Raw genomic sequence first — 25,122 nt, 5'->3', positions numbered from 1 at the left:
ATTTAGATTGTCATTGCATTATGTACATAATCATCTATATACAGACCTCATACATGGCAGACATTTTGATATGTCATACCAGGCAAACCACAGGTCTAATCATTAATAGTGGCAGTGGTAGAATTGTGCTTTAGTACAGTTTGTCCACTGTACTTCTGCTCCACTACACTTCAGAGGAAAATCTTCAATATTTGACCAAACAATTGATAATCCAAATACCCGACAGTATATATACGGTGGCTATCCTGCGGTATAATTTTGCTTTTGATACTTAATGTGCATTTTGCTAATAATTCCAAGTTACATGTTGTGTGAAGGAGTGTGTCTACAGAGTGTTATTGTGCATTTAACTTACCGTAATAAAGGGATCTGAATGATGGCATAATTTAATTACATTTTGCTTGTGTCAGGGTCGTGATTTTCTGAGACGGAACTGAGCCATCATTATTGTGATTCATTACACCTGTGATCTTCCTGCTGTGACAAGTCAAAATGAGAAAGAGATCTATTGCATTGGATTGCATTATGTGCGGTATGTGCATCAGAGAGCAGGTGTCCAGACTTTGCTGAGCAACAGCCTCCACACATTTTAGAAAATGACCAAAACAAATGCATCCACAGTCTGTATGCTGCCTGTTGGATGAGAGATCTATGACCCCCAACATAACAAGATCGCCCACAAATGGTACTTTAGATTAAGTCCCTCCATGTTTAACTTGTCCTGCTCCTGACAAATTAAAGTCGGATGAATAGGCTAGCACTGCACACAGGTCCGTCTACAGAGTTTAAGGAAGACAATGAATATAAAATACACAATGAATACAATTACCTAAAACCTCCTCTTTCTCCTGTTTAGCTCCTCCATGGTGGCTTCAGGCGTCTACTGATGTAGGAATGAACCTTTTTGTTCTGTTACGCTCATCACTCATACAACATACAGACAAGAACATCAGCTGAATCCCTGACGGGTAAATATCAGTCAGTAACAGAAACTTCTGAAATGGCACTGAGCCTGAGACAAGTAAACTCTATTTCAATTTTAGAACTTTTTAATGTTTCGAGACAGTTCAACTCTTAGAAAACTATTGGGATTTATTCTTTCATATACAGTGACATTAGTGTTTTGGCAGGAAGACTGAACATAGTTAGTGCAAACAGTTCATTGATTTGTGGTGTATGACATCACTGAACAAATACAAAGACAAGTTGTATGACAGTTCAGACCAAAGTCCATCAGAGAGGCGACAGGAGACCTTTCCCATCAACATCATTTACTACATTCAGATAAGGAGGTGCACAGATCGAGGACAAGGCCGCCACAATCACCTGACCTCACCCACATACAGTTAGACGTCCAAATCAGGGTTTCTGAAGTAAAACAGTGCAATAACACCTACATAATCAGATGTAGTACGTTCCCCTGTTTTTTCGGACTGCACTCACAGACTGGATTTTCTCTCTCAGTCTGTCCTCCCAGTCCTTGCACCAGGTCACGCTCCGCTCCAGGTTCTCGTAACGGGTGGCCAACTTGTCCAACTCCAGCACCGCCTGGGGTAGGTCAAAGGTCAGGCCGGCCTTCTCTACCGCTGCCTGAAACTTGGCTGGAGATGCTGTTGCAATGTAACACCTGCAGTAGGAGTTTCAGTAATTAATTACAACACTGCCAAAAGTCAAGTAAAGACCATATAAGTGAAGAGAGGTCATCAGATATAATTCCTCCTTCAGGCTACATGACCTCAGAGTCCTGCTGGCTCACGTCTTGTAGTGAAGTGAGAAATGTCTTGTGTGTGTGTGTGTAGTTTAATAGATGAATACAGAATATCTGACCTGTTGAGTCTGGGGCTGTGAGGACAGTGGTAGTGATGCCATACAGCCACAGCTGTGTGTGGACACAGCACATACTGGTTTTCGTCCCAGCACCTCTTCATTGTCTCCAGGATCCCTTCATCTGTCACTGTTCCAGTAGATAAAACTTGTGACAACTTGAATTAAAGAGGGACAGAACACAAACACATCAGGGTGTTGGATGGAGGGTGTGTTCTTACTAGACATACAGAGGACAGGCATGCCTGGACGTATACAATATACGTTGAATGACTGGTACCAGTTTGCGGTGGTTTTCGGGCAGAGAGTGTCTATGTGATTGCTGAAACTCCTCCATCATGTTCTTCACTGAAGCTCCGTCTCTGCCCAGCAGCAACCAGAACACTCGCTCCATGTTGTACGGGTCCTGCAGGCCAACAATCAAGCAGAGTGGCATTATAGCAGTTGAACCGTTGAACACAATACCTTTCCTACTTCATTGTCAAGTCCATCCTCATTGTATGTGACCTTCGTGTTTTCACATCACACAGTCTGGCCTGGAGGCAAGCAAGAAAAGGAACAGTTGTGTTCAAACTCTTTTACTTACTTTGTGATCCAGAGTGACGATGGGCTACACACGTTCACACGTATAGAACTTGAGTTACATCCAAGTTACTTACTGCCTGCCTCGTCTTATTTCTAAACAGGAGACTATTTACCATGCAGTGTTACTGGAAAGGGGAAGATTACTTCCTTCAAGTTCCATAATGTTGTAAATCTATCAATGATCTCTATTGGCATAAGACATTTGTGGGAGAAAACACAATCAGTTCCACGTGTGTCTCTGCTGCTGACCAGCTCCCAAGTGTCGTTAGGAGGCACATGTCAGAATTTTTGTGTAGGCCCCAAACCTTTAAGCTTTAAACCATCTGTGAAGAATAGTTAAATGAATAACCGTGGGATTTACAGTTGTATGTGTAAAATGAAACAGATTTAATCTGATTGATTAGACAATCAATACAATGTGGTCATCATGAAGCTTCACCGATGCACTTCTGAACTTTGGATAAAAAATAGGCTAGCTGTTTCCCCTGCTTCCAGTCTATTGCTAAGCTAAGCTACCCATGTCCTAACTCCAGCTCTGTATTTAAAACACAGATGCAGGTTTGATATCCATCGCCTCATCACACTCTCAGAGAGTATTTCTCAATATCAGCACCCCCCTGATATTTCCCACTGTACCACATGAACAGCTCTGAGTATTAATTCAAAAGTCAGAGTTGTTGATCAAAGGCTTCGGAGCTAACATCATCCAATTATATCAGAGGACCTCTTCAAATCAGATCACATACTGTCTTACCTGGATGTCTATGGCAGGGGCCAAAGTCTGTGTGACATCAGCTGCCATGGAAAAGTCACCAGTGGTTACGGCTCGGTGCACTATGTCATTAGAATTCACCATGGCAACCAGCTTCAGGGGCAATCCCATCTGCTTCACAATATAGCCAGCTGACACACAGACAGACAGTGAGGCGACAGGGACCGAACGTTCTCATGAGCAACACGTTTTTCGTAGCTTCAAAACATTTGAAGGAAATGATCCCGAGAATGATTATTAACTGCACTGAATCACTCAGATCAGTGATTAAACTGAAGGCCTTGGCTTATCAAACTTCTACTACATGGAGAACATGCAGAAAAGAATGCTGAAACGTTATTATTTGGTTGGTCCGATGACTGACGTTATCAGGCGATTTAAGCTTATCATTGATGTACCGTATAAGTATATGTGTTAGCTGACCAGAAAATGCAGTAAAACTATGCCAGAGATATGTCTGAGGTCATTCAGACACACAGTCTCCATTATATTACAGCAGAGAGCACTGAAGACCTACTTTTACTGATTCTTCTCATTTGTTAAAGATGCATTAATGGTCTAAAATGATATTAATCGTTATTGGAACTCACTGATAATGGATAACTGGTTGGAGGTTTTGGACAATTCGTCAGGAAAGCCTTTCATATGAGCTTTCGTAATGTGTGATGGGAATTTGTCAAAATGTGTACCTTTACAGATAAAGCTGGAGAACCAATTTATGCATGAATGAAAATGCAGAGACAAATAGCCTAAAATATACCATGTACCCTGCTGCCTCCTGCCCTAGATGAACAGCCTGCATGCTGACTGACTGCCTGACTGATTTTCCCTGACAGCAGTAATCAGCTCACCCGCAATGTTCCCCGCCCCTCCGGTGGGCACCACCACCTCCAACTCTGGCAGCTCTCCGTCAGCCTCAGCCTGCTCCATACCACTGAGCTCCAGGTAAGTGTAAATGAAGTGGGCCAGCTGGATCATGACTCTGGACCAGTTGACCGAGTTGAGGCTCATAAGGCCGTAAGACTTGACCAGGTCTTGGTCAGCAAACAACCGGCGCAGCGGCTGGTCGATGTCATCAGAGGTGCCATTGGCTTCAGAGGCAAAAAAAAAACACTCAGTCTGACTGTAATAACTGTAACGAGAATAAAATGATGGCTTTATGGTCAAAGAACAGCCATTAGTCCTGTGGCTTCAGGCTCACCTGCAAACACATGGACATTATCCTCCAGGCAGGTTATCATGTGCTTCTCTTGGACTGGTGTGATACGTCCACGAGGGTAAACCACCATCACCTCCAGCCCACTGAGACCCTTTGCGCTCTGGATGGCCGAGCCGCCGGTGTCTCCTGATGTACCTGGTGAAGAAAACCACAAGTAGGCTGACTCAGACCTTCACTATTATCATCTCTGACACTTTGTTCCATCTTTGTGCTTCTTACTTCCTCCTTGGAGTGTGAATGTGCTTGTTAATGCCATGATAATCTGCCAGTGTCAAAGTGAAGGATCCGTACCTACAGACAAGTAATGTCCTCTGGCTGAAATACCACTTTCCTGATGTTTCCTTTTCCGTTCCCATATCTTCTGTTTTCTGTTTATTCTGCAGTGTGTACATGGTTTGCATTCCTGTTTGTTGTCTAACAGTGACAGAATAGGATCCAACGCTGATGCTTATCAGAACCATCTCTGCTTGATTTGAGGTTTCATTTGTGTTTCAGGACATCGGCCTCGCAGACACAGCTGAATCCATGTAAGTTTACTTCTTAATTTCACCCATTAGCATGAATAATACAAAGGTTCTGTCTGCTGACTTAAACATCAAGCTTCCTATTCTTACTAAACAATTCCAAATTTATAACATCATACTCTAGAGACCATTTCTAGAAGAACATCTCATTTTTAAAATGCAGTTTGGTCATTTAGTAGAAACCTCTGTGTTCAGTGAAACACAGGAACAAGAACAGAAAAACACCTGAATCTCTTGCTTTTCCTGCTCTTCAGTTTGCTAACAACTAGAGCTACAATAATTACTTAATTATTTAATCGAAAAATAAATTAATCACCAACTATTTTCAACATCAGTTATCATCATCAGTCGTTTTTTTAAGCAAAGCTTTCAAAAATCTTTCTGGTCGCAGCTTCTTAAATATCACTGTTTCTGTTGTTATTCACAGTAGATGAAGTCTCGCTGGGTTTTGGACTGTTGTTTGGACAAAATAAGCAATCTGAAGATGTAACTTTGGGCTCTGGGAAATTGCAATGGGCATTTTTTTCATAATTTTTTGACATTTTGTAACTAAAACAATAAGTGATTCATAGCTAAAATAATCATCAGATCAAATGACAATAAATGATTGTTAGCTGCAGCCCTAGTTGCAAAGCAAAGGGCCAATCACAAGATCACCCTTCAACTGGAACGAAAAAAAACCTTTTTGGTTAAACACTTTAGTACAGACTAAATGAACGAAACAGTTGATTTGTTTCTTGTTAAGCTGCCATAAATATGTGCTTTCAGCATGTTTCCTACCAAGCAGCACATGATGCTGTAACAGAGGCTGTTTCATTCCAGGGTTGTTATTGGTCTGTAAGACCCCCTGCTGCAAACATGAAAGTTGAACAGTATTCTACTGTTGTAGGTTGATTTGGATACATGTCTGGACTGGATCGGAGCATAAAGCCTTTAGCCGAGGCTACAGTCAGACTGCACCTGTCATCTTAGAGGAGCCAGTACAAAACAAAAGACAAATGTGTTTCTGTCAGATATTTCCATTAACATTTACCTCTTCATGTTGTAGACCGTATGAAACGAATTTGAAAAAATAGTTCCCTAGTTAAATCAGAGGGCACTACAGGTTTTATTTCTCACCTACAACAACAGTAGCTCTGTGATTCTCTTTTTGCAGGAAGTAGTTGAGGAAGCGCACAGTGCAGGTCATGGCAAGGTCCTTAAAGGCCAAGGTCTGTCCATGGAAGAGCTCCAGGACTGACAGACCATCCTTCAGCCGGGCGACTCTCACCACCTCAGGCACTGAGAAACCAGACAGGGCTTCCCCTACCAGGACTGGGATGAGACAAGGGAGGGAAGAGAAGAAATCATTTTTCCACATTTCTGTTGCAGTGGAACAGGTTTTCATAAAAAAAAAACAAAAAAAAACAACATTTTGTTTAATTTCATGATTTGTTTCTTGTTTAAGGTATTTGATTTGATATTGGATTAGGCTTGAATGAATTAAAGGGGACTGTTGGGTCTTTGCGGAAGAATGCACTCTACTGAGCTTTATTGGACAAGTACGTGTACAGACACAAGAGATCTGACTCCAGTTTTTGTCATTTCTCATTGTACTTAGACAGGAAAAGAACAAATCAAGGAGCAGCTCAAAACAAAGCTGAGCACATAAAGTGAGTAACAGCCAGGAAGATTATGTACACATGTGGAGAGGCAGAGAAATGTGTTAACTCTCTGCCTCATATATTCAGTGAGATTTTGGCAAATGTGTTTTGAATGCAGGTTATACAGTTTAACTTGTATTATTTGTTTTATATTCATCTCTATGAAGAGGAAATATATCATACATTAACATCAAATGAGATGTTAAGTTAACAGAATATTTGAGCTGCTCACCCTCCAGGTCCTCTCTGGGGATCAGCTGAGTGGGGACGAACAGCGAGGCGACCTCCACCACCAGTTTGGTGTAGGGCAGCCCCCTCCAGCCCCTCAGGGTGTCTGGGCTCAGCGTGGGCAAACTCTCGGGCATGAACATCCCCCCGTCTGGAGCGTAGCCTGAAAACAACACATCCCGGAAGTTCCATCCACGGACCCCGCCCCGAGTACTGCAGTACTGCATCTGAGAGTCCTGTGAATAGAGATGAGAATCTGATACAGACACAGGCTCCGCGTTCTGTGTCCTATCAGTGGAATCTATGTTGGTATACCTATTGTCTCTCAGCCAATAGCATCTCTTACATCTACATCTTTTATTTATATATATTTTACTTTATATATGGGCCAGTATATATCTGATTCTGATCACGTCACTGTATAATATACACAGTCCTAACATGTTCTAATCAAAACAATTTGTCTAGATTAAACTAACTGCCCTCTCACGTCTTTGTCTTTCTATGGGACGCACGCTCTACCAACTGAGCTAAACAGCGCCCCGATATGTCCTTATATTCTGATTGTAATTTTTGTGTTTTATATTTATGGTCTTGACTGTTGCAGTAATTGGCCCTCATTTTTGTATGCAGCCGAACCCACAGCAAATTCCTTTCTCTAAAAAAGGGGTGGCATTTTATCGTCCACTATTGCACTGATCATTTTGTAAATGAAAAGCTCTTTGTGTTGGCAATAACTGAAATGAAACACTCCAATGTGCTGGAATGCCAGCTTTACACAAAATGTACGTTGCAGTAGTCATTCATTATGCCTGCTTACACAGACTGCGTTTGTTACACCAACAGAATGAGCTGTTCTCAGAATTTAGTATCAGTGTATAGCTCCAAAAGTTTTACTTGGCAATTTATTGTTGTAACACAAGAATGCAACTGAGCAATATTAATGTTAAAATATGGCAAAAAATATATATATACATAGAAATGATTAATTCCGTCTACAATTCGAACAACTTGCAATAACAAATTCGCAAAGAAACAAATAAAACATATAAGATAAATGGCCAAAAGGGTTTGAACTAAACTTTGAGAAAAGGGGAAATATTTGGTTAAAGCAGGTGGCTGGAAGTTACAAAAAGCTCCTTCGATGAAATCATGCCTATAATACATCTGTGCTCTTAGTTTAAATGGAGAATTTTTTCTTTGTTGTATTGGTACTAAGTAAAGGATCTGATTACTTCCTCCACTGCAGTCAGCGAGGGCCCAACTGCTTTTCTTTAGATACCTCATCAGACAGTAATAAGCTGCAAGATTGAGTCACACTTCAAATCAGCAAATGAGCAATGGACACTGTTTAAGTTTCACTTTACTCTAGCCCACGACCTCCTGTATGACAACTATCAATACCTGCTAAGTCAGCACAGACTGAGTGTACTTCTCTATCTGCTATGCTGCCACAGAGCATGCACGATACTTACCACTCTGTAGAGCAATTTTCCTCGTTAATGGCCTTCAGCAAGAACAAACTGTGACTTGGCCCCAGTCGTTGCTGCTATGTTTCTACACTAAGAGGGATAGATCCACTGACGGGCTGCTCACTGTCCCAAGAAGGATATAAGTGGAACTTGAACTTTGGAACAGCTTACCAGAGGAACTACTCACTTATTATGAAATAGGCTTAATTATTGGCTTACTGAAGACAATGCAATAATAATTTACATTCCACTGATTTTCTCCATTTGCGCACTAGTATTTTCTAGTGTCATAATAAAACGCACATACTGCTTCAATAAGTTTTTATTTATGGATAAAATAAATGTTTATGTTCAGATTATTTTGATCATTTGACTGTTCTCCTCTGTCACTTATTGTTCTATAACAATATATTGTTTTATACGCATCTTACTAATGGTGCCTTTAATTAACTGCTGCAAATACATGTAGCTCTCTGTCCAGTTCATGCACTATTTTTCATCCTATTAGACATAAACTCAGTTTAAAACAGTGCATACTTAATATCTGACATCATCAAACGGGGCAACAAAAGAGCCAATATGAGAGGCACTACTCTCTACATTAGACTCCCCCAATTGAGGCAAACAAAGGTGTTATCTGTGGCTGGAAAGGCGAGACACCTCTGAATTCATCAGTGTGTCTTTTCTCATACTAACCTCCAGATTAGATTTGAAATAAAACTCAGGATGGCTCGGGTTTGTGTGTTGTGTTCTGTGCCTCTTTCAGTCAGAGGTGGTCTTGGGTGTTGGCTGTCCCTGACCTGTTAGTATGTCTATGTCTTGTACTAAACACATCTCTCCCCCCCCCCACTTTCATATTCCGTTAGTAATAATAATAATACTCTAGTGGAGACGAGCAGTGTTCAACTCGAACACATAGCAGACGGTAGTCCTAAATCCAGAACAGCTTAACAGAACAGCCATGAGACTGTAGCTCATACTTTATTGAATCATTCCTGAGGTAAAGATTCAGTCCCACTCACCACATAAACAGCGCCCCGGTAGCACTTCTGACCTGATGACGTGACCAGCCTGTCACCGTGAACTGACAGTTAGCTTGTTTAAACACAGCACTGTTTGCTAACGTTGGTTTGCCTCAGAGTTAATATGCTAATTCGGACAATTCAGAACACACACAGCCTCTTCTTAGAATCAGTAACTGTCTGGAGAAACTCTAAATGAGCGCTCTGTTATGGCCACATTAAGTTAAGAAGCCCCTTGTTGTTGTCTCTGAAACAGTACCCGGATGTTCAGTAACGCTGACTCTGGACTGACACGTCTTCCGATTGGCTACCATGGCGGTGGGCGGGACCGGTGCCACGTCGAGGCCACGCCCATTTGGGTTTACCTCATGGGGCCTTCAGACGCATACAAACAATTATACAAGTTCAAAATTACAATCCATTCTCAGCACAACCAAACTTCAACAAACAAAACACACTTTAGAATTTGGAGGTCTGCTAATGAAAAGGAGTAGATCTGAAATGTCCAATAGTTAAATTGTTTTGCCAATTTCTGGTTTTACAGATTTACATTTTCAATGGCAGTCAAATATTATTTAAAATCTGTCATTTTAAGAGTGTAACAGGATGGAAATCTTTCAAGCTTATGGGACCTTATTTGATAAAACCTTTGTCTGGTAGTGAATGAAGAGAGACTGACTGATTGACCCTGTTTGAATTGTGTCATGTATGACATATGTGATGTTTGTCAAATTAAAAGATTTCATTTTCCAAGTAAAAATAAGGTCTGTTTGTCATCAAACTAATGAAATATCAGACTGTGAAAATGTGTCATAATAAAGACTACACAGCCAACAGTCTCGTTAGTGATGTAATCTCAGTGAACACTCACCAAAAAACATAACTTAAACAAACAGAGCTGCTCCTTTATATTAGCAGCTCACAGAACTCCTTTCACATAATTGCAGTTAGTCTATATGAGCAAGTTTATTGTTATTTTCACCTTTGTAAATTGAGGCCAAGACTTGAGGCACACACTATGTATCACTGTAGATGTGTATGTGATGTACAAACGTCTACACTATCCTGGAACAGCTAGGGCACAAAGATGGTAAGATTTCCACTCAGGTTATTGCTTGTCAGTATTAATTTGCTTAACAACTGAACTTCACAGAGAACAATGTTGGATTTATACCATCATTCATTTTTAATGCACATCTGCAAACATGTAAAAACATATATACAAGTTTTAACACTGGAGACATTACAAAAATGTGTTTACAAAATTGGAAACATGCAAATAACTGACATTGTATAGTGTACATAATCCCCCTGCCTCCACACACACACAAACACGCACGCACGCACACGCACACGCACACACACACACAATCAGAATAGAAATAAATACACATTTTAAAAAAAAGGAGCATGTGAATGCCATCAATTAGTAACAGTTCCTCTAAAAATGTTCACCCAAATGTTCATGATTTGCTCATGATGACAAAACAAAATACCTTCAAATGCAAAATGTCTCTTTGTTTTGGTCTGAGAATGCATGTTGTTTTCTTGCTCTTTCAAACTAAATAAATATTCTGGACATGATCATGATTATGACATAGATATCTATCTAAAGAACAATTAAAAATATTATTGTTTAGAACTGCTTTTTCAAAAGTGATGTCAAGTAATTGTGTTGTGGTCATTTTGATAAAGGTCAACTGTGTGACTAATAGCATTGTGTAAAAGTGCTGTAGAGCTGCAGAGATGTTCTGGCCTATACATCTTGTTCTCCAGATGAAATGTCACTTCATCATGATTTTAATTTGTTTTTCATTCAGTAAAAAGGAACATTGTTATGCAAATATTATCATTCCCACTAATTGAGTCATATCGCACTTGCAATATCTGTCAAATGTATTTTTGTCATGTTGTGCAGCTCTAAATCAAACTATACTGTAAATTTGTTATAAGTTGTTTAGGATTTGCATCTTAAGTAGGAACAATGATTAATTTTCAAACATCACAGAAAATGACTAAAATACCATCCAGTATTTGACAGGAGAGCAAAAGAAGGCTAGTTTTGGCAATAGAAAATTATGCCATTGCTGATCTGTTATGAGATGCTCGATACAATTTAAAGGAACATCCCCTTCAGTTCTGATAAGAGAGCTTCAGACACAAAGACACCACAAATAAATGTGTTCTCTGAGCAGCTTCACACAATTTAAATAGCACTGTATCGTTACTTACTGTTTGTTAAAGTAAACAGGGCATACACACACACACACACACACACACACACACACACACACACACACACACACACACACACACACACACACACACACACACACACACACACACACACACACTCAAAACAATGTTAAAGACTATATTTCAATAGTGTATTTTAACTCGGATGATCAAGTAAGATTAGTTCCGATCTTCCATAGCAGAAAAATCAGACAGGGATAATCAGAAGTATTCAATGCCCCATCCAATTGATAAGGAGTGTCAATAGAATTATAGAAAACATACATTACAGAAATGCTCCATTAGACCTGGAAGTGGTGTATGTTACCGTTCTGGGCATGTATTAGGGCCATACTTGAAAAAGGCTGTACAAGATGAGATGACACTGAGTGTTTTACAATGACCTTTTCAGCCAATAGTTCTGTGTTTCATATTAACCTGGGGACGCATCTCAATACCAATGGTGCCTTCATCGGGGTATGCATTAAACAATTCAATAAGCATCATCAACATAATTTAGGCTTTTACGCGTTCCTTCTTTTTCTGTTTCCCCACTGATTAACATGTTACAAGCTCGTGACTGGATATTTTCGCAGTGGCAGATTTAGGTTTGCAGTTACAAATTTACATTTAAATAATAATCTACATTTAATCAAGCCATAACATGTCTGCCACAGATCACACGGTATGTGCACAACACAAGATTAATTAGTAAAAGATGGGAATCAGCCCTTTCTTTAAAGCTGTGGTGATGTTCACACTGGACATAGTCAGGTTAATCTACACCAGGGGTCTCAAACTCAGACTACTTCAGCTCACTTGTCACTCAGCTTGTAAACTTTTGGTTTTAAGCTAATGGATATAAGGGAACAGAGTAAAGAGCAGGAATAGGTTTTTTAATGTTAATCATCAAGTTAAGAGATTTTTTAAAACTTGGCGTTCTTGCTTACTTCCTTGTCTGAAATGGAAAAAAAGTAAGAAGAGAGTTGACCATCACAAAAACGGAGTACAGGAACAGGCAGACCATCTTTCCCTCACCAACATTTTTTAGTCCTCTGTAGTGGCAGCATTTTCGTGTTTCTTTTCTTCTCTAACATATGGAGGAATCACTAGCTGTGGGCTAGCTATCAATTAAAACATGTTTTTGTTAGGGACCAATATTAATATCTAAACCTTTTTAATCAGACAATCTTTCTTACTTAAACTCTATCACATCATTTTAATTGAGATCAAAGTATGTCAATTAAATAATATCTTATTTAGGCATAAATCTTAGCTACGCTGACACTGTAGTATCTGTACCATTTGTTAACATATTGGTACCTGATCATTTTGTACTAATATCAGTGAATTTCAAACAATACTCCACATAATTACTGCAGGCTGGTAACAGCAGAAACCAGCAGCCTTCCAACAACAACTATGAATAGATGATGCTGCTCACAATGAGTGACTGAGAGAACTGCAATGATCAGCTGACCAATTGATAGTAGACTGACAGACTCGCCAATGACTTTGTTCTTGTTGGACTGACAAAAGAAGACATTAAAAGACATCACCTTGGACTTTGAGAAACTTGCACTGACAAATATCACTGTTTTCAGACGTTTTATAGAGATAAATTAATGATGTAAATGATCATTTGTTGCAGCCCTGGAAACAACTAAAGAGACACGTGTAAACACAGGTTGCAAAAAAAAAAAGAAAAGGAAAACAAGCTTGGTATGTTCAGTGTGAAAAGCAACACAACTCACTCTGATGGTTCTTGCTCTTCTTTCAGTATTTTGTTGTGTCAAAGACTCATCTACATTTCGACTGAACAACTGATACAATATTCATTAGGCAAGGCCCATCACTTCATATTGATTTTACCCAGGCAGAAAATATCACCAGGAATACTGTCTCCTGTTTCACATCATTAAACCGATAAGGCATACATGTTTCGTACATTAAAAATGTTAAACTTCTAAAAGTTAAATAAAAAAGCCCAAAGAATAAACATGCACTATTGCTCAACCCAGTTAAACATTTGCTCAGTCTGACTACATACGTGGTCGCAGTGGGATTTCTGTTAAATTTTTGGCTCTATTGTAAAACATTTTGAGTACGTAGTGTCAGACCAAGGTGGCTCTGCTCCCTCAGATGTTCAGTGCAAACATTATCTGAGTCTCCATGAGAGAGATGGCTGTGAGAGGAGCCTTTTCCCACAATGCATCAAGAAACAGATGACATCTCCTCCTCACGTCCAGGAAGAAAAAGTTTCAGCATGTCCTCAAAGGTTTCACCACGGCAGTCCCCACTGACCAAATATCAGACATAAAGTTAAAAAGCAGAGTGCAGGCTTTTCCCAACACATCCGTCCAGGCTCTTCATCGACGAAGTCCTTCCATGATACATGTTTGACATGACACTGTTTTTTATGTTTAAACTCCCACCTACCACATCCATGCAGAGAGGGCAGGGGGACAAGAGGGAACAGGTTAGGAGTTATCCTGCAGCTCTTTGGCCCTGGTCAGGATGGTGTGGACATCTGAGATGGGGTAATCCTGAAAGGGACATCAGCTGTACCATAAATCTAAAGATGACACTTGGAGGTTATGTTTCTTTGTGTATTATAGACAGACTTACCTGCAGTAATCTCATATTCACTGTGAAGTCTCCTGCCAGTAAGTTATCTCGGATGAGACTGTGAACAGAGGAAGACAACAGAAACCATGATACACAGGAGGAGCCAGAGGTACCAATGCTGTAAGACAACAGGGAGCACAATCTGTAAAGCTCACATGAGCATGGCGCAGCAGACCAGGATGAGGAAGTGGAATCTGTCCTGGTCAGAAAACAGGGTGTCCCAGATCCGGATGACGTCTGGCAGGAGGAACTCCTGAGATAACAACAAGGTGAGCCAGCGGAATGTGAAATACTGTGGTTTGATGTTCTGCTCTTCCTGTGAGGACAGAAGAAAAGAGGAATTGATTATGGACTAGTGTTGTTTGAAATGAAAAACTGTGATCCTCAGAATGTATCTCTCTCTCCTCTCCACTAATAACAAACACAGAAACTGGACTGAGTCAGTATCAATTGAGAAGTAGCATATACAATATTGATATAAATGAGGCCCGAACAACTAATCAAGATATAATCCAAATTGCAATATGTCATAGTCCAACGTTAGATTAACAGAATTGCAATTTTTTGATAAAGGTAAAACGCATTGTAGTGCGACATATTCCCCAGACAGAAGGGAACATGCTTGTTTGGTACAGTCCTCAGTGAAAATCACATCCTTCACAACCATTTTCACATTTGTTTTCTAAAAATTCAACTGAAAAACGTAAAACACAATAAAAAATACAATAAACTGTATAGGCTTCAACAACAGGCAAAGCATTGCGCCTCCCATATTGCAACCTGTCTGATTGAACATCCCTACAGCTTTATTTAACTGAGAGTGAGAAGTGGAAGTGGGAAGGAGCCCTCGACCTTACCAGCTTGAGATAGAGCTCCAGGTCTTTGTCTTTGAGCATGGAGTACACACTCTCCATCTTGTAGGTGATGCCGCACTGAGAGTCGTCTAGGCTCTTGATGAAGTTGTCTCTGTTCTCTGACATCAGGTTGGTGAAACAGAAGAATGTATCTGCTTCAGCATGCTCTGGACAACAAAGTAGAAAACAATGCATTTATTTCCTATTTGTGGAATATGTTCACATTTCAGTTAAAATGTTACCTACCTTTCCACTGGCTGTTGGGGTCTGTGGCAAAGGTGTAATATATTGGTCCAACAATCTCATTCATGCCCTGTACATAGGCAATCCCAGGGTTGAGTTTGGCATAGATGAAAAGGATCCGCTCCACAACCTCCCAGTGTGCTTCACTCCCACTGGGCAGCACCTCATACTCGTTAGATGGATACAGGTTCAATGACTTTCCAGGTGAGCTGACCTGGAAGAACATTTTATATGTTAGATGTGACAGACATTTCATGCCATGTATCCATCTATTACTGCTACTTAGCTCTGAGCACAGAGCACATCTGTGGCTGGTGAGAATTTCATTAGTTTGCAGGTATTTGGTCACAAACCAAAGTGAAATTAGGACCCAAGGATTGCATCATTTTATCAGTACTATCAGTTAAAAAAACTCATCCTGAGGCAAACATGATCGTCAGTAGATATTGAGACATTTCAGCCTTGACCCAAGTGTTGAACCGACTGAGACCAAATCCAAATGTCCACACTCAGACTTTGAGGCATGTTCCTTGTAAGTCCACAAGGTTTTAGGTATGTCCCACTGTGAAATTGTTAAGGGCATGAGGGTTCCCTGGCAGACATTTTAAGCTGTTTATGGCTACTTTCTGAAAGTCTACATTACTGAACACGTGGCCTGAGGGAATTAACCACAGTGACAGGTTAAGCAATTAATGTCATGGTTACCAAATTTTGCATGTACCTATACAAGATACCAACTGATTACTAGGATGCTTTCTTGATAGTTCAAAACCAGAAGATGCATTTGTTTAGTTTCTCTTCATTTAAGTGGTGTACTGCTCACTAATGTCACTTACATTGGTGACTCCACTGCGGTTGCGGTTTACAGTTTGTGCTTTCAGGGTAGTTTGTTCAACGCGTCGACGCAGCGTCTCATAATCGTTTTGAGGGTCCAAGATAAGTTGGCATGGATATTCTGTGGGTCGCTGGAAGAACGCCATGTCTGGATACAGCCGCCTGCAAAAGAATAATAAGGGAAACACTCCTGTCATAATTACCTGACGTGTCAATTTCTTCAAATAAGCTGTTCTTATATTTTTGGGTATCTTTGCTCTTCTGATCCCTTTAAAAGAAGAATTGTATTTCTTCTTCTACTCTGTATATACAGTGACAGGCTGTGGACCTTTTTGTACTCACATTCTATCAAGAGGAAACAAACAGATCTAGAATAGTTTTAACAGGTCATACCTTACATCCTTGTCAATTTGTAGTAGAATTTCATTATCTTTGAAGTAGGTATTCCATCTGCTGTCTGGGTTTGGATTTAGAGGCTGAAAAAAAAAGAAAAAAAACAAAGACAAATGACATGACTGCTCTGGTTAGGAGTGACTTGTGAGCAAAGAGCCAAACATTTTTTCTTACATGGCTTCCATGTATGAAACCTTCACTGCAGACTGTAACTGTTAATGTTTTTTCAAGCCCCACCCTAATGCAAACATATATTTGCCAGTTGCTATCTTCACTGCTTAATACTAAGTTTTAAGTCATGCACTTTAGTAAAAATACAAATTCTCCAGCTCACTGAAAGGGTTTCTATGACCACTGCACCCCCTCCCAGTCTATGACAGTGATTAAATAATTCATGTGTTACAGCAGTCCTTTTGGACTTGAGGTCCAGTTTTTTCTTATCAGACATTTCACAAACTATGTTTACATGATTCATAATAGAATAAAATATTGCAATATAAATGAGATGTTTTTATTTTTCGATAAATTAACTTGTATATCAATGATTATCTGAGTGATTTAAAGTGTGTTGCTTATGAAAATCAACTAGAAACTCAAGTATAATCACGTGTCTGCACTCTGCCTTATTAAGACATTTCTAATAAGCATACTCTTAAATGTACAGTCTGTTCCTTTCACTTCCTTCTGCAGAGACTGACAACAGCCAACAGGGTTGCCAAATACACTCTACTTCATGTAACATGTAGCTTCACTGAATCTGGCCTCATTTCAGTTTAACACTGCTGTGAGAAAAGAGCAAAGGACAAAGGAGACAGGACTCACGTGGTCCTCCATCGTCACATCTTCTCTGGAAAGGCCCAAGTTGGCTTTAGCAATACCAGGCTGGATGATCATTTCTTTCAGGAACTGCGAGTATACCTCCCTATGAGACACATGGGACAAAGTGGAGGAAAGAAGTGAAAACTTGAAATAGAGTGAGTTCATATGATCACATCATGAGGTTAACAAACTCTTGTCACAAAGATGTTCAATTAAGGCAGTATATGTTACGGTATAAAATACAAACTTATCATCCACTGAAAGAATTGACGTCAATGGGACTTTATCAATTCTAAATTACTGCAAACATCTTTTTCACATCAGGACATTTTGGACAACATATACAGTGCATGGCAATACAAATGTATTTGTAAGAGGCAGATACCAGCTGATAATATCAGCTAGCCAATTAAATTGATTGGCTTCTTCTTGATTCATCAGTTGACAGGAAATGAGTAAGTATTTTATTAATTGAGTAAAGACATCTGTGAAGCAGAAAAGCAATATAGTTACGTGTTCAGCTTCTAAAATGTGAGAAATTGTATTTTTTCTCTGATATATATATGATCTTAAATTCTAATGGGTATTTTACACAATTTTCTTTACATTGAACAAATAACCAACGGATTTATGATAGTGGAACTAATCATTATTTGCAGAAAACCATTCATAAATGATTCTCTAAACTGTCCTATCAGTGTTTTTCCTCAGGAAAGTGGGGGTAGCAGGGGTGGCTTCTTCCCAGCTAGCTTCACTATGAGAGAGCACCATAACAAAGAGCCTCAGGCCTGGTCAGTCACAGGTCATGTTTTTTTCTTTTTTCAGTCAGCTAACAACATTAGCTAATGTCATCAGCTTCTCTTATTGATGGATAGCAGCAGATTTTGTACCAACACGTAAAAGTAATGCAACGTGGTTTGAGAATGATCAGGCCTCGTCGCGTTCTCCTTACCTCTGCTTTTTGAGGAAAGACTCCCATAATGTCTGATCAAGAGGTAGGTAATTGAGAAGGATCTGAAAAAAGAGTCAGACAATCCCAAGAGTCAGGAACACAGATCATAACATTTTGCAAGGCTATGCCGTCTGATCTGTCCCCCATCACAGTCTAATGGAACATTTTACATGTCACATTTTATGTATAACCCAGACGTTCTTTCTACTGTTATTTCTTTGATTTTAACAAAGAGATACTTGTTGTAAAGGAAAGTTGCAAATGACATCTTTCATGTACGTTTCCATGTCCAAAACTTTCTATAATCATCTTCAACCCTGCTGGAGCCACAACCAAGGCCATCATTACCAACTCATGCAAACTGCTGTTCCAACCCACATACAGTTACTTTAACTTCATGGAGGTTTCTATTTGATGTTGTGGTGCAGCCATAAAACCCTGGGAGCTTGGCTTTGAAGTTGATATATCACACAAAGCTCAATGAAGTGAAATTTACAGAATTTGTACATGGTACCAAAAAGGATGGGAAAATGTTATTGTAACTTTGAAACTCTCTACAGAAATCTTCAGAGATTAATTTCTTGTTTGTTCCTGTTGAGGATTTTTCAGAAATCTGCAACTGAGACACATAGTTCTCAGCTGAGTGTTTGTGTGTGTATGAGTGTGTATGGGTGGATGAAAGATTTGTAAAGGGCTGTGTCTGCACCTGAAGTCATCACGTATGATTTCAGCCTGCCTGGCTCATATTCAGACTCATGTAAGAACCAATCATAAAGACAGAAACATTTCACATCAATCATTAAAGGGGCACTGCTGTGTGGATTTGTAGAAGAGATTCAAGGTCAGACTTTTAACATTTACAATATTAATGAGTTAATAATACGAACTTTCTCCATAAGTGAATAAACAAGCTGTTGTCAGAGGAAAATAAGGTTGCAGAACACTGTTTGAAGCTAGAGAGGTGGCAAGGTCAGCCACATATATAAAAGAAAACCAGTATGAAATTGTGTTGTCGTTTAAGGTCAGTTTGTTTATTCAGTTTATTCATGAAACTAGAGTTTAGTCATGTATCTTTGTTTGGGCAGAACAAACCAGCCAATGAAGATTTTTCTCTTCTCATTGAGTGTTCCTTTAACCAATTAATCAAAATATAATTTTCAGATGAAGGTGTTAAGACAGTGTTAAAATGAAGTACTATAGAGCTGCAGAGATGTCCTGATGTACAAATCCTGTTCTCCAGATGTGATTAAAACATGTTTATTTTGGTACAGACCCCTACAAATGTCACATCATGATTTTATAGTTCATCGTGTTCACAGGTTTAAAATAGCTATGCACATATGATCAATCCTACCAATATAAAAATGCAGACCATTTACTAATTGTGTCAAAATAATCATATCTGACAACGTGACATCCACTGTGATGGAGAGTCTTTTTTTAAATTACAGGAACTTTTTTTGGCATCCAACTTAATTTTCAAGCCATCCTGTCCTAACATCTGTCACAGTACAGCTCTGTGATGACTTAGCATTCACAACACAAGGAATTATTTATGCCTTTTTTTCTGCGTCCCCTGACGTCACTACTGACACTGCTGTCTTCTAAAGCCCTACAGCTTTTTTTCTTTTTTTCCTATTGTATAATTTTTTTATGAATTAAACTTTTGAATGAAGCATTGTATAGCAGTTTTGGGATGTTAATTATAAAATAAGCTGAATGATCACACACTACTTCATGTACTTGTGACGTTCATCAAGTGGAATCAAGCCATTTTAAACAAGTCTGACTGCTGAATCCCACTTGGAACACTCATGTGCAATCCTCAAGGGAACAACTAAGAGGATATGAAAACAAAAATGTTCTTGCATGAGGTCCAATGTGTCACACATATGTGGACTCCAACAACAACAACAACAACAACAGAGGCAGGGCAACTTACTTTCCAGCAGAGTGCTCGTATGCCTCCTTCAAAGGGGATTCCTGCGATAAAAAAAGTAAAGGTCAAATGCAGAACAATAAAATATCTACACCAATATTATCAGCACAAAAAATGTGTGACAATCACCATTGAAGCACAGCTCCCTCAGTGTCTTCAAGTTGATGTTTTCCTCACTTAAAGATACTTTGAACTCCTGTATCCTGAAATAAGAAACAAGATGAGGTCAGAACTGATTTAATTCCTGAATTACTGCTTGATGCCAAAATATCTCTTTTACATTATGGACAATAAAAATGTGAAGTCATTACTGTTGACACACTAGTTCTATATGAAAAGATGCTTTCACTGGCATAAAGTCCTTAAACTTTAACTGAGATGAATTTAAAGGAACAGTTTGACACTTTAGGAAAATGCACTTTTTTGGGATTCGATAAAAGAAAAATAATTACAAGATGACGAGCTACTGCTGCAACTATATTCTAAATCTAAACTCAACCATTGTTCTCACACTTATCTGACCACAAATACAAGTTCAGTTATTATGGATGTGAAGCATAAACCTATAAACATAGACCACACACTGTTAGAGAGCACTGCAACCATGAGACGTGAACTCAGTTGTAGTGAATGCAGTAGTAGTGAATGAGATGTTTTCTAGTGGTTTGATGATCTAGATCACACCAATAGGACAGCATGAATGCTGCCTTGTAACTACAACTGTATAATGCAAACCAAAATCACAACAGCACAAATCACTAAACCTTGACTGTGACAACAACTTAGATCACTTTCAGATTCTTGGCATAAAACAACCTGTTCAGCCAATAATGTGCCCACAATGGTTACACACAGAAACTGAATATGATAAGCTTCATAGAAATTGGATTTATTGTGATACTGGGTCAATGGATTGCATTTAGATGCAGGTACATTTTAAGTACCATATGGTAAAAAAATAAAAATCTCCTTCAGGTGTTTGACTACACTTATCTTAATTAAAAATTAGTTTACCAACTAACCAACTTTCCCCCCCCCCCCCCCCCACTATTATTAGGGCTGGGTAACATATCAACATGATATCATTATGGTGATATGAGACTATATATGTATATGATTTATGATCATATGACATAAGTGTTGTCTTTTCCTGGTTTGAAAGGCTCATTCAAGATGTCATTTTATGAGCTCACCACACTGCTCTACTTGTTCGAATACTTGCCTTTAACCAGTTTGTCATTATATCCACATTACTGATGATTACTGATCAAAAAGCTCATTGTGTTCATATTTGGTCAAAGTGGCGGACTTACAAAGCAGCATTATTGTTTCAATATCAATATTGAAGGATTTAGTCAAAAATATTGTGATGTTTGATTTTGTATCCCAGTCCTTTCATTAATGAAATGCTTTAGAGGGGATTCAGAGTAATCAGGTATATATTCTATATTTATATTTCAGGTACTATTTTAAGGCCATTGCACAAAGCCCGACCTAAACCTAGCCTGTGAGATGAGGCCCTGCACATCTGCTACTGACCTGCAACATGTGTACATTCAATTTCCTATTAAAAAGTAAATCCATCCTTAACAGATGAGGGTTGAGAAACACCTGTGCCTTACTTTATTATTTTATAATGAATACCAACGCTGTAAATTATTAGCAGAGGTGGAAAATACTACGGGATAAAAAAATAAATAAAATAAAAAACAAAACAAAAGAAAAAACGCTTAAAAATAAGAGTACTAAAACATATATAATCAAGTAGTGTTGGGAGTCATTGCGAGTAATCAATAATGGAGATTCACACTATGAGTTAACATACCAAACTGCAGCACAGACAATGCTCAGTTAATTACATGGAACATTTGATTAACAGTCTTTCCAACTGAATCCAATGCGTTATCTAAGGAGCATTGTCCGGCTAATCTGCCATTAACTTATCTAACGCAGACGACAGTTTAACTGGAAATGAGTAACATTTGTTTTCACCCTTTGCACTGACAGAAACTCACTGTCAGCAAACACAGCCAGCTGGGTGGTGGCTAATCGTTAGCGAGTTCGTGCTTAAGGAAGTATGATGTGTCAGCTGATGTGCTAACAGTTAGCTACCGTAGCTACTAATAACGGTGAAGTTGCTGTACAATTAACTAACAAAAAGCCCCGGAGGCCAGCCGTTTATGACATTAACTGTGACATTTTAAAATATGCCACATCATGTAAGCATGCACGAACTGTATGTTTTTTGCAACTCTTGCCTTTCAGCTAAACTTAGCTTATGTTTGGTTAGCCGAGCTGCTGTTGCTGCTAGCTTACTAGCTGAAGTTAACACCAGTTTTGCGGGGGGATGCTAGCTGCTACAATAGCTGATGTACCAGCAGTTCTTCGCGGTCCGAGCCGTTCTGCATCCCACGCGAGAACAAAGATTTACAAGTGTCTCACCTGTTTCTGTACGCGGTAGACATGTCTGGACAGGCGGCGGTGTATTCCTCCAACTGTTTGCAAAAAAATAAGGCAGAATTAGTGTCCAGAGGGAAGTCCTCCTGTCACTTCCGCCTTCACCTCCACACTGTGGGCACACGCGCCGCTGCTTGGATCCACAGTCGAGTGTCAGAGGACAGTTCCCAAAACACTGAGTCCCGCGTGTGTTCCCGTGCGCCTGCCTGTCATTGCGTTTCACGTCTCTGTCGTCTCGGGGGTTTTCCTCATCATACACGGAAACATAAAGGGACAGTGAATATTAAACTTATGGATGCAGTCTAATAAATATGCAGCTATAGACTACCTCCAAAAAACCAAAGAGTGTGTAAAAGGTGTTTTACATGTCGTGCTGTGTTTGGTGGGCTTAGGGGATTTATTGTTATTGCTTTGTGTTTACTGTAGAGAGTGGCATACCTTATGACGGCCACTAGAGGGCGAAACAGCTTAAGGTATTTAAAAAAGTGAGTCGGTACTGAAGAGAAGAATATATATGTGGCAATAACACAAAGTCAGGAATATATATGTTTTTTCCATGAGTGAATAAACAAGCTGCTCTCAGAGGAAAATAAGGTCCCAGAACACTGTCTGAAGCTAGAAAGGTGGCAGGGTCCGCCACATATAGACAAAGTTCAACAGTATAAATTGTGTTGTCTTTAAGGTCAGTTTGTTTATTCGGTTTATTCAGTCATGAAAACAAATATAATTTTTTAATTAGTTTGTCTAGGCAGAACAATTCAGGCAGTGAATATCTTCTCTTCTCATTAACATGTCTGCAACAAAACTACAGAGTGCTCCTTAAATTATTGCATGTTTATTATCACTTTGTGTGTTCTGTGTCCTGTTGTGGTGGACTTTCCATCAAGAACCATTTAAGGGTAACTCCACCAGTTTTACACACTAAACTGCATGTACAGTTGTTGGGGAGCACTTTGTAAAAAAGTAGTATGAAGTCTTTTGTGGCTCCTGAGGAAGCTGCACCAGTGATGTCACTCGGTGGGTAACTTGCACTGTGGGTAATGTAGGCACTGGGTATTAAAAAAGACAAAGAATGTGTGGAATAAAACAGATGATATCTCTAGTTCTGCTGTGTCAATTTTTCATTATTTGGTTTTAAACTGTCCATAACGTAATCTTGAGATCAAAAGTTAATTATTTAGTTAACTACAAATAACAAAGCTTGTCTTCTCATGGTAATGGGTTAATTTATAATAATAATAATATATTTCATTTATAAGTGCCTTTCAGGTCACCCAAGGACACTTTACAGAAACATAACAAAATAAACCAGCAGTCAAACAACAAAATGAAGTATAAGTTTAAAGAATACATAAAACAAATAATAAAAGCATTACAAATCATCAGGGAAAGCAAATTTAAAAAGGTGAGTCTTCAGTCATGATTTAAAAGTAGTTATAGATGTACAGTGATGCAGACTATCTCATCATCTCAACAAAACAAAAGGCTAATTATTGTAAGGGAGAGGCTTACACACAGGGGTCAACTTAATGCAGATGTGTGTCTGTCCAGTATGTTCCAACCAATGCCAGAATTCTCAATAGCATAGAGAAAAGAAAAACACACGGGTGGGTGTTTCAATAATATAATAAATATGTATATGAATAAGTATGATTAATGTACAGTTGATCAACAATGGATAGTTAATGGAGTTTAATGGAGTTTAGATAAAACTACTACTTCTTCTGCCGCTCCCACTACCACTACTGCTACTACCCAGGGGCGGGTCCTCATATGGGCATCTGCCCAGGGCAGCATTTGTGGAGGGGTGGCATGAGCACCAACAAAAAATTAAGAAATAAAATAAGAGCATACAGTCGCCCACAGTAGCCGGCCGTCATTTATGTCATGTTGACTTCTGGAGAGTTTTTTGACTGACCTTTTTTTGAGAGGGGTGGGCGCTGTAGGTGAGGCTCACCCAGGGTGTCATGTAAGCTAGGACCGCCACTGCTACCACCACCACTACTACTACTACTACTACTACTACTAGTACTGTTATATACATGTACTGAGAGTAGCCGATGCCAACAGACTCAACAAGCTGATCAGGAAGGCCAGTGACATATATTGTATTGTGTATATTTCCAGACTGTCTACTTTATTATTTAATATTTTATTTTATTGTCTACTTTATTATGTTATTTTATTTTATTTCATTTTATTATTGTCTACTTTAATATTTTATTAATATCTTTATCTTTATCTCTTGTTTACATTCACGCTGTATTTCTGGTTCTACTTTGCACTGAGCTCCTGTAACAAAAATAATTTCCCCCGGTAATCAATAAAGTATTCTGATTCTGATTCTGATTAATAATAATAATAATAATAATAACCATAATAACAATAATGATGATAATGATGTATTAAGTTAATAAAACCAGACTTCAATTTATTGTGGGCCATTTGAGAAAGCTGAATAATAAGAATGTACCACAGA

General features: G+C 39.1%; 2 protein-coding genes across 4 annotated transcripts; both read right to left on the bottom strand.

Moving 5' to 3' along the window:
* Positions 1 to 1,031: 1,031 nt before the first annotated feature.
* thnsl2 (threonine synthase-like 2) lies at positions 1,032 to 9,565 on the bottom strand. Of its 3 annotated transcripts, none has more exons than XM_030434907.1 (9): positions 9,290 to 9,565; positions 6,800 to 7,031; positions 6,044 to 6,238; positions 4,383 to 4,535; positions 4,033 to 4,272; positions 3,164 to 3,312; positions 2,105 to 2,230; positions 1,828 to 1,982; positions 1,032 to 1,627 (listed from the first exon to the last, which is right to left on the bottom strand). In XM_030434907.1, the coding sequence occupies exons 2-9, from the start codon at positions 7,020 to 7,022 to the stop codon at positions 1,402 to 1,404; spliced, it is 1,467 nt and encodes a 488-aa protein (XP_030290767.1). In that variant the 5' UTR covers positions 7,023 to 7,031; positions 9,290 to 9,565; the 3' UTR covers positions 1,032 to 1,401. The 3 variants fall into 3 exon arrangements, with proteins under 3 accessions (XP_030290767.1, XP_030290768.1, XP_030290769.1); XM_030434908.1 differs by lacking the exon at positions 9,290 to 9,565 and adding an exon at positions 8,271 to 8,425; XM_030434909.1 differs by lacking the exon at positions 9,290 to 9,565 and having other exon boundaries at positions 6,800 to 7,050.
* Positions 9,566 to 13,117: 3,552 nt separating this feature from the next.
* tbc1d13 (TBC1 domain family, member 13) lies at positions 13,118 to 22,972 on the bottom strand. Its single transcript, XM_030434910.1, has 12 exons — positions 22,629 to 22,972; positions 20,316 to 20,389; positions 20,190 to 20,230; positions 18,248 to 18,309; positions 17,299 to 17,398; positions 16,477 to 16,559; positions 16,086 to 16,245; positions 15,253 to 15,463; positions 15,010 to 15,173; positions 14,308 to 14,468; positions 14,153 to 14,210; positions 13,118 to 14,070 (listed from the first exon to the last, which is right to left on the bottom strand). The coding sequence occupies exons 1-12, from the start codon at positions 22,649 to 22,651 to the stop codon at positions 14,005 to 14,007; spliced, it is 1,203 nt and encodes a 400-aa protein (XP_030290770.1). The 5' UTR covers positions 22,652 to 22,972; the 3' UTR covers positions 13,118 to 14,004.
* Positions 22,973 to 25,122: the final 2,150 nt, after the last annotated feature.

The sequence above is a fragment of the Sparus aurata genome, chromosome 12 (assembly GCF_900880675.1).
Source record: "Sparus aurata chromosome 12, fSpaAur1.1, whole genome shotgun sequence".
In the NCBI taxonomy this organism is placed as follows: Eukaryota; Metazoa; Chordata; class Actinopteri; order Spariformes; family Sparidae; genus Sparus; species Sparus aurata.
The sequence above is the reverse complement of the archived record's forward strand: the minus strand, read 5'-3'. Positions and strand labels throughout refer to the sequence as shown.

What these genes read in the sequence shown, in the direction of transcription:
- thnsl2 (XM_030434907.1), bottom strand. Translation starts at nt 7,022, where the DNA reads ATGCAGTACTGCAGTACTCGGGGCGGGGTCCGTGGATGGAACTTCCGG. An exon ending in TAATGTCCATGTGTTTGCAG is followed by an intron (nt 4,273 to 4,382) that starts GTGAGCCTGAAG and finishes TTGCCTCTGAAG; the next exon opens with CCAATGGCACCTCTGATGAC. An exon ending in CCGAAAACCACCGCAAACTG is followed by an intron (nt 1,983 to 2,104) that starts GTACCAGTCATT and finishes CTTTAATTCAAG; the next exon opens with TTGTCACAAGTTTTATCTAC.
- tbc1d13 (XM_030434910.1), bottom strand. Translation starts at nt 22,651, where the DNA reads ATGTCTACCGCGTACAGAAACAG. An exon ending in TCTACCGCGTACAGAAACAG is followed by an intron (nt 20,390 to 22,628) that starts GTGAGACACTTG and finishes TTCTTATTTCAG; the next exon opens with GATACAGGAGTTCAAAGTAT. An exon ending in TGAATATGAGATTACTGCAG is followed by an intron (nt 14,071 to 14,152) that starts GTAAGTCTGTCT and finishes TGTCCCTTTCAG; the next exon opens with GATTACCCCATCTCAGATGT.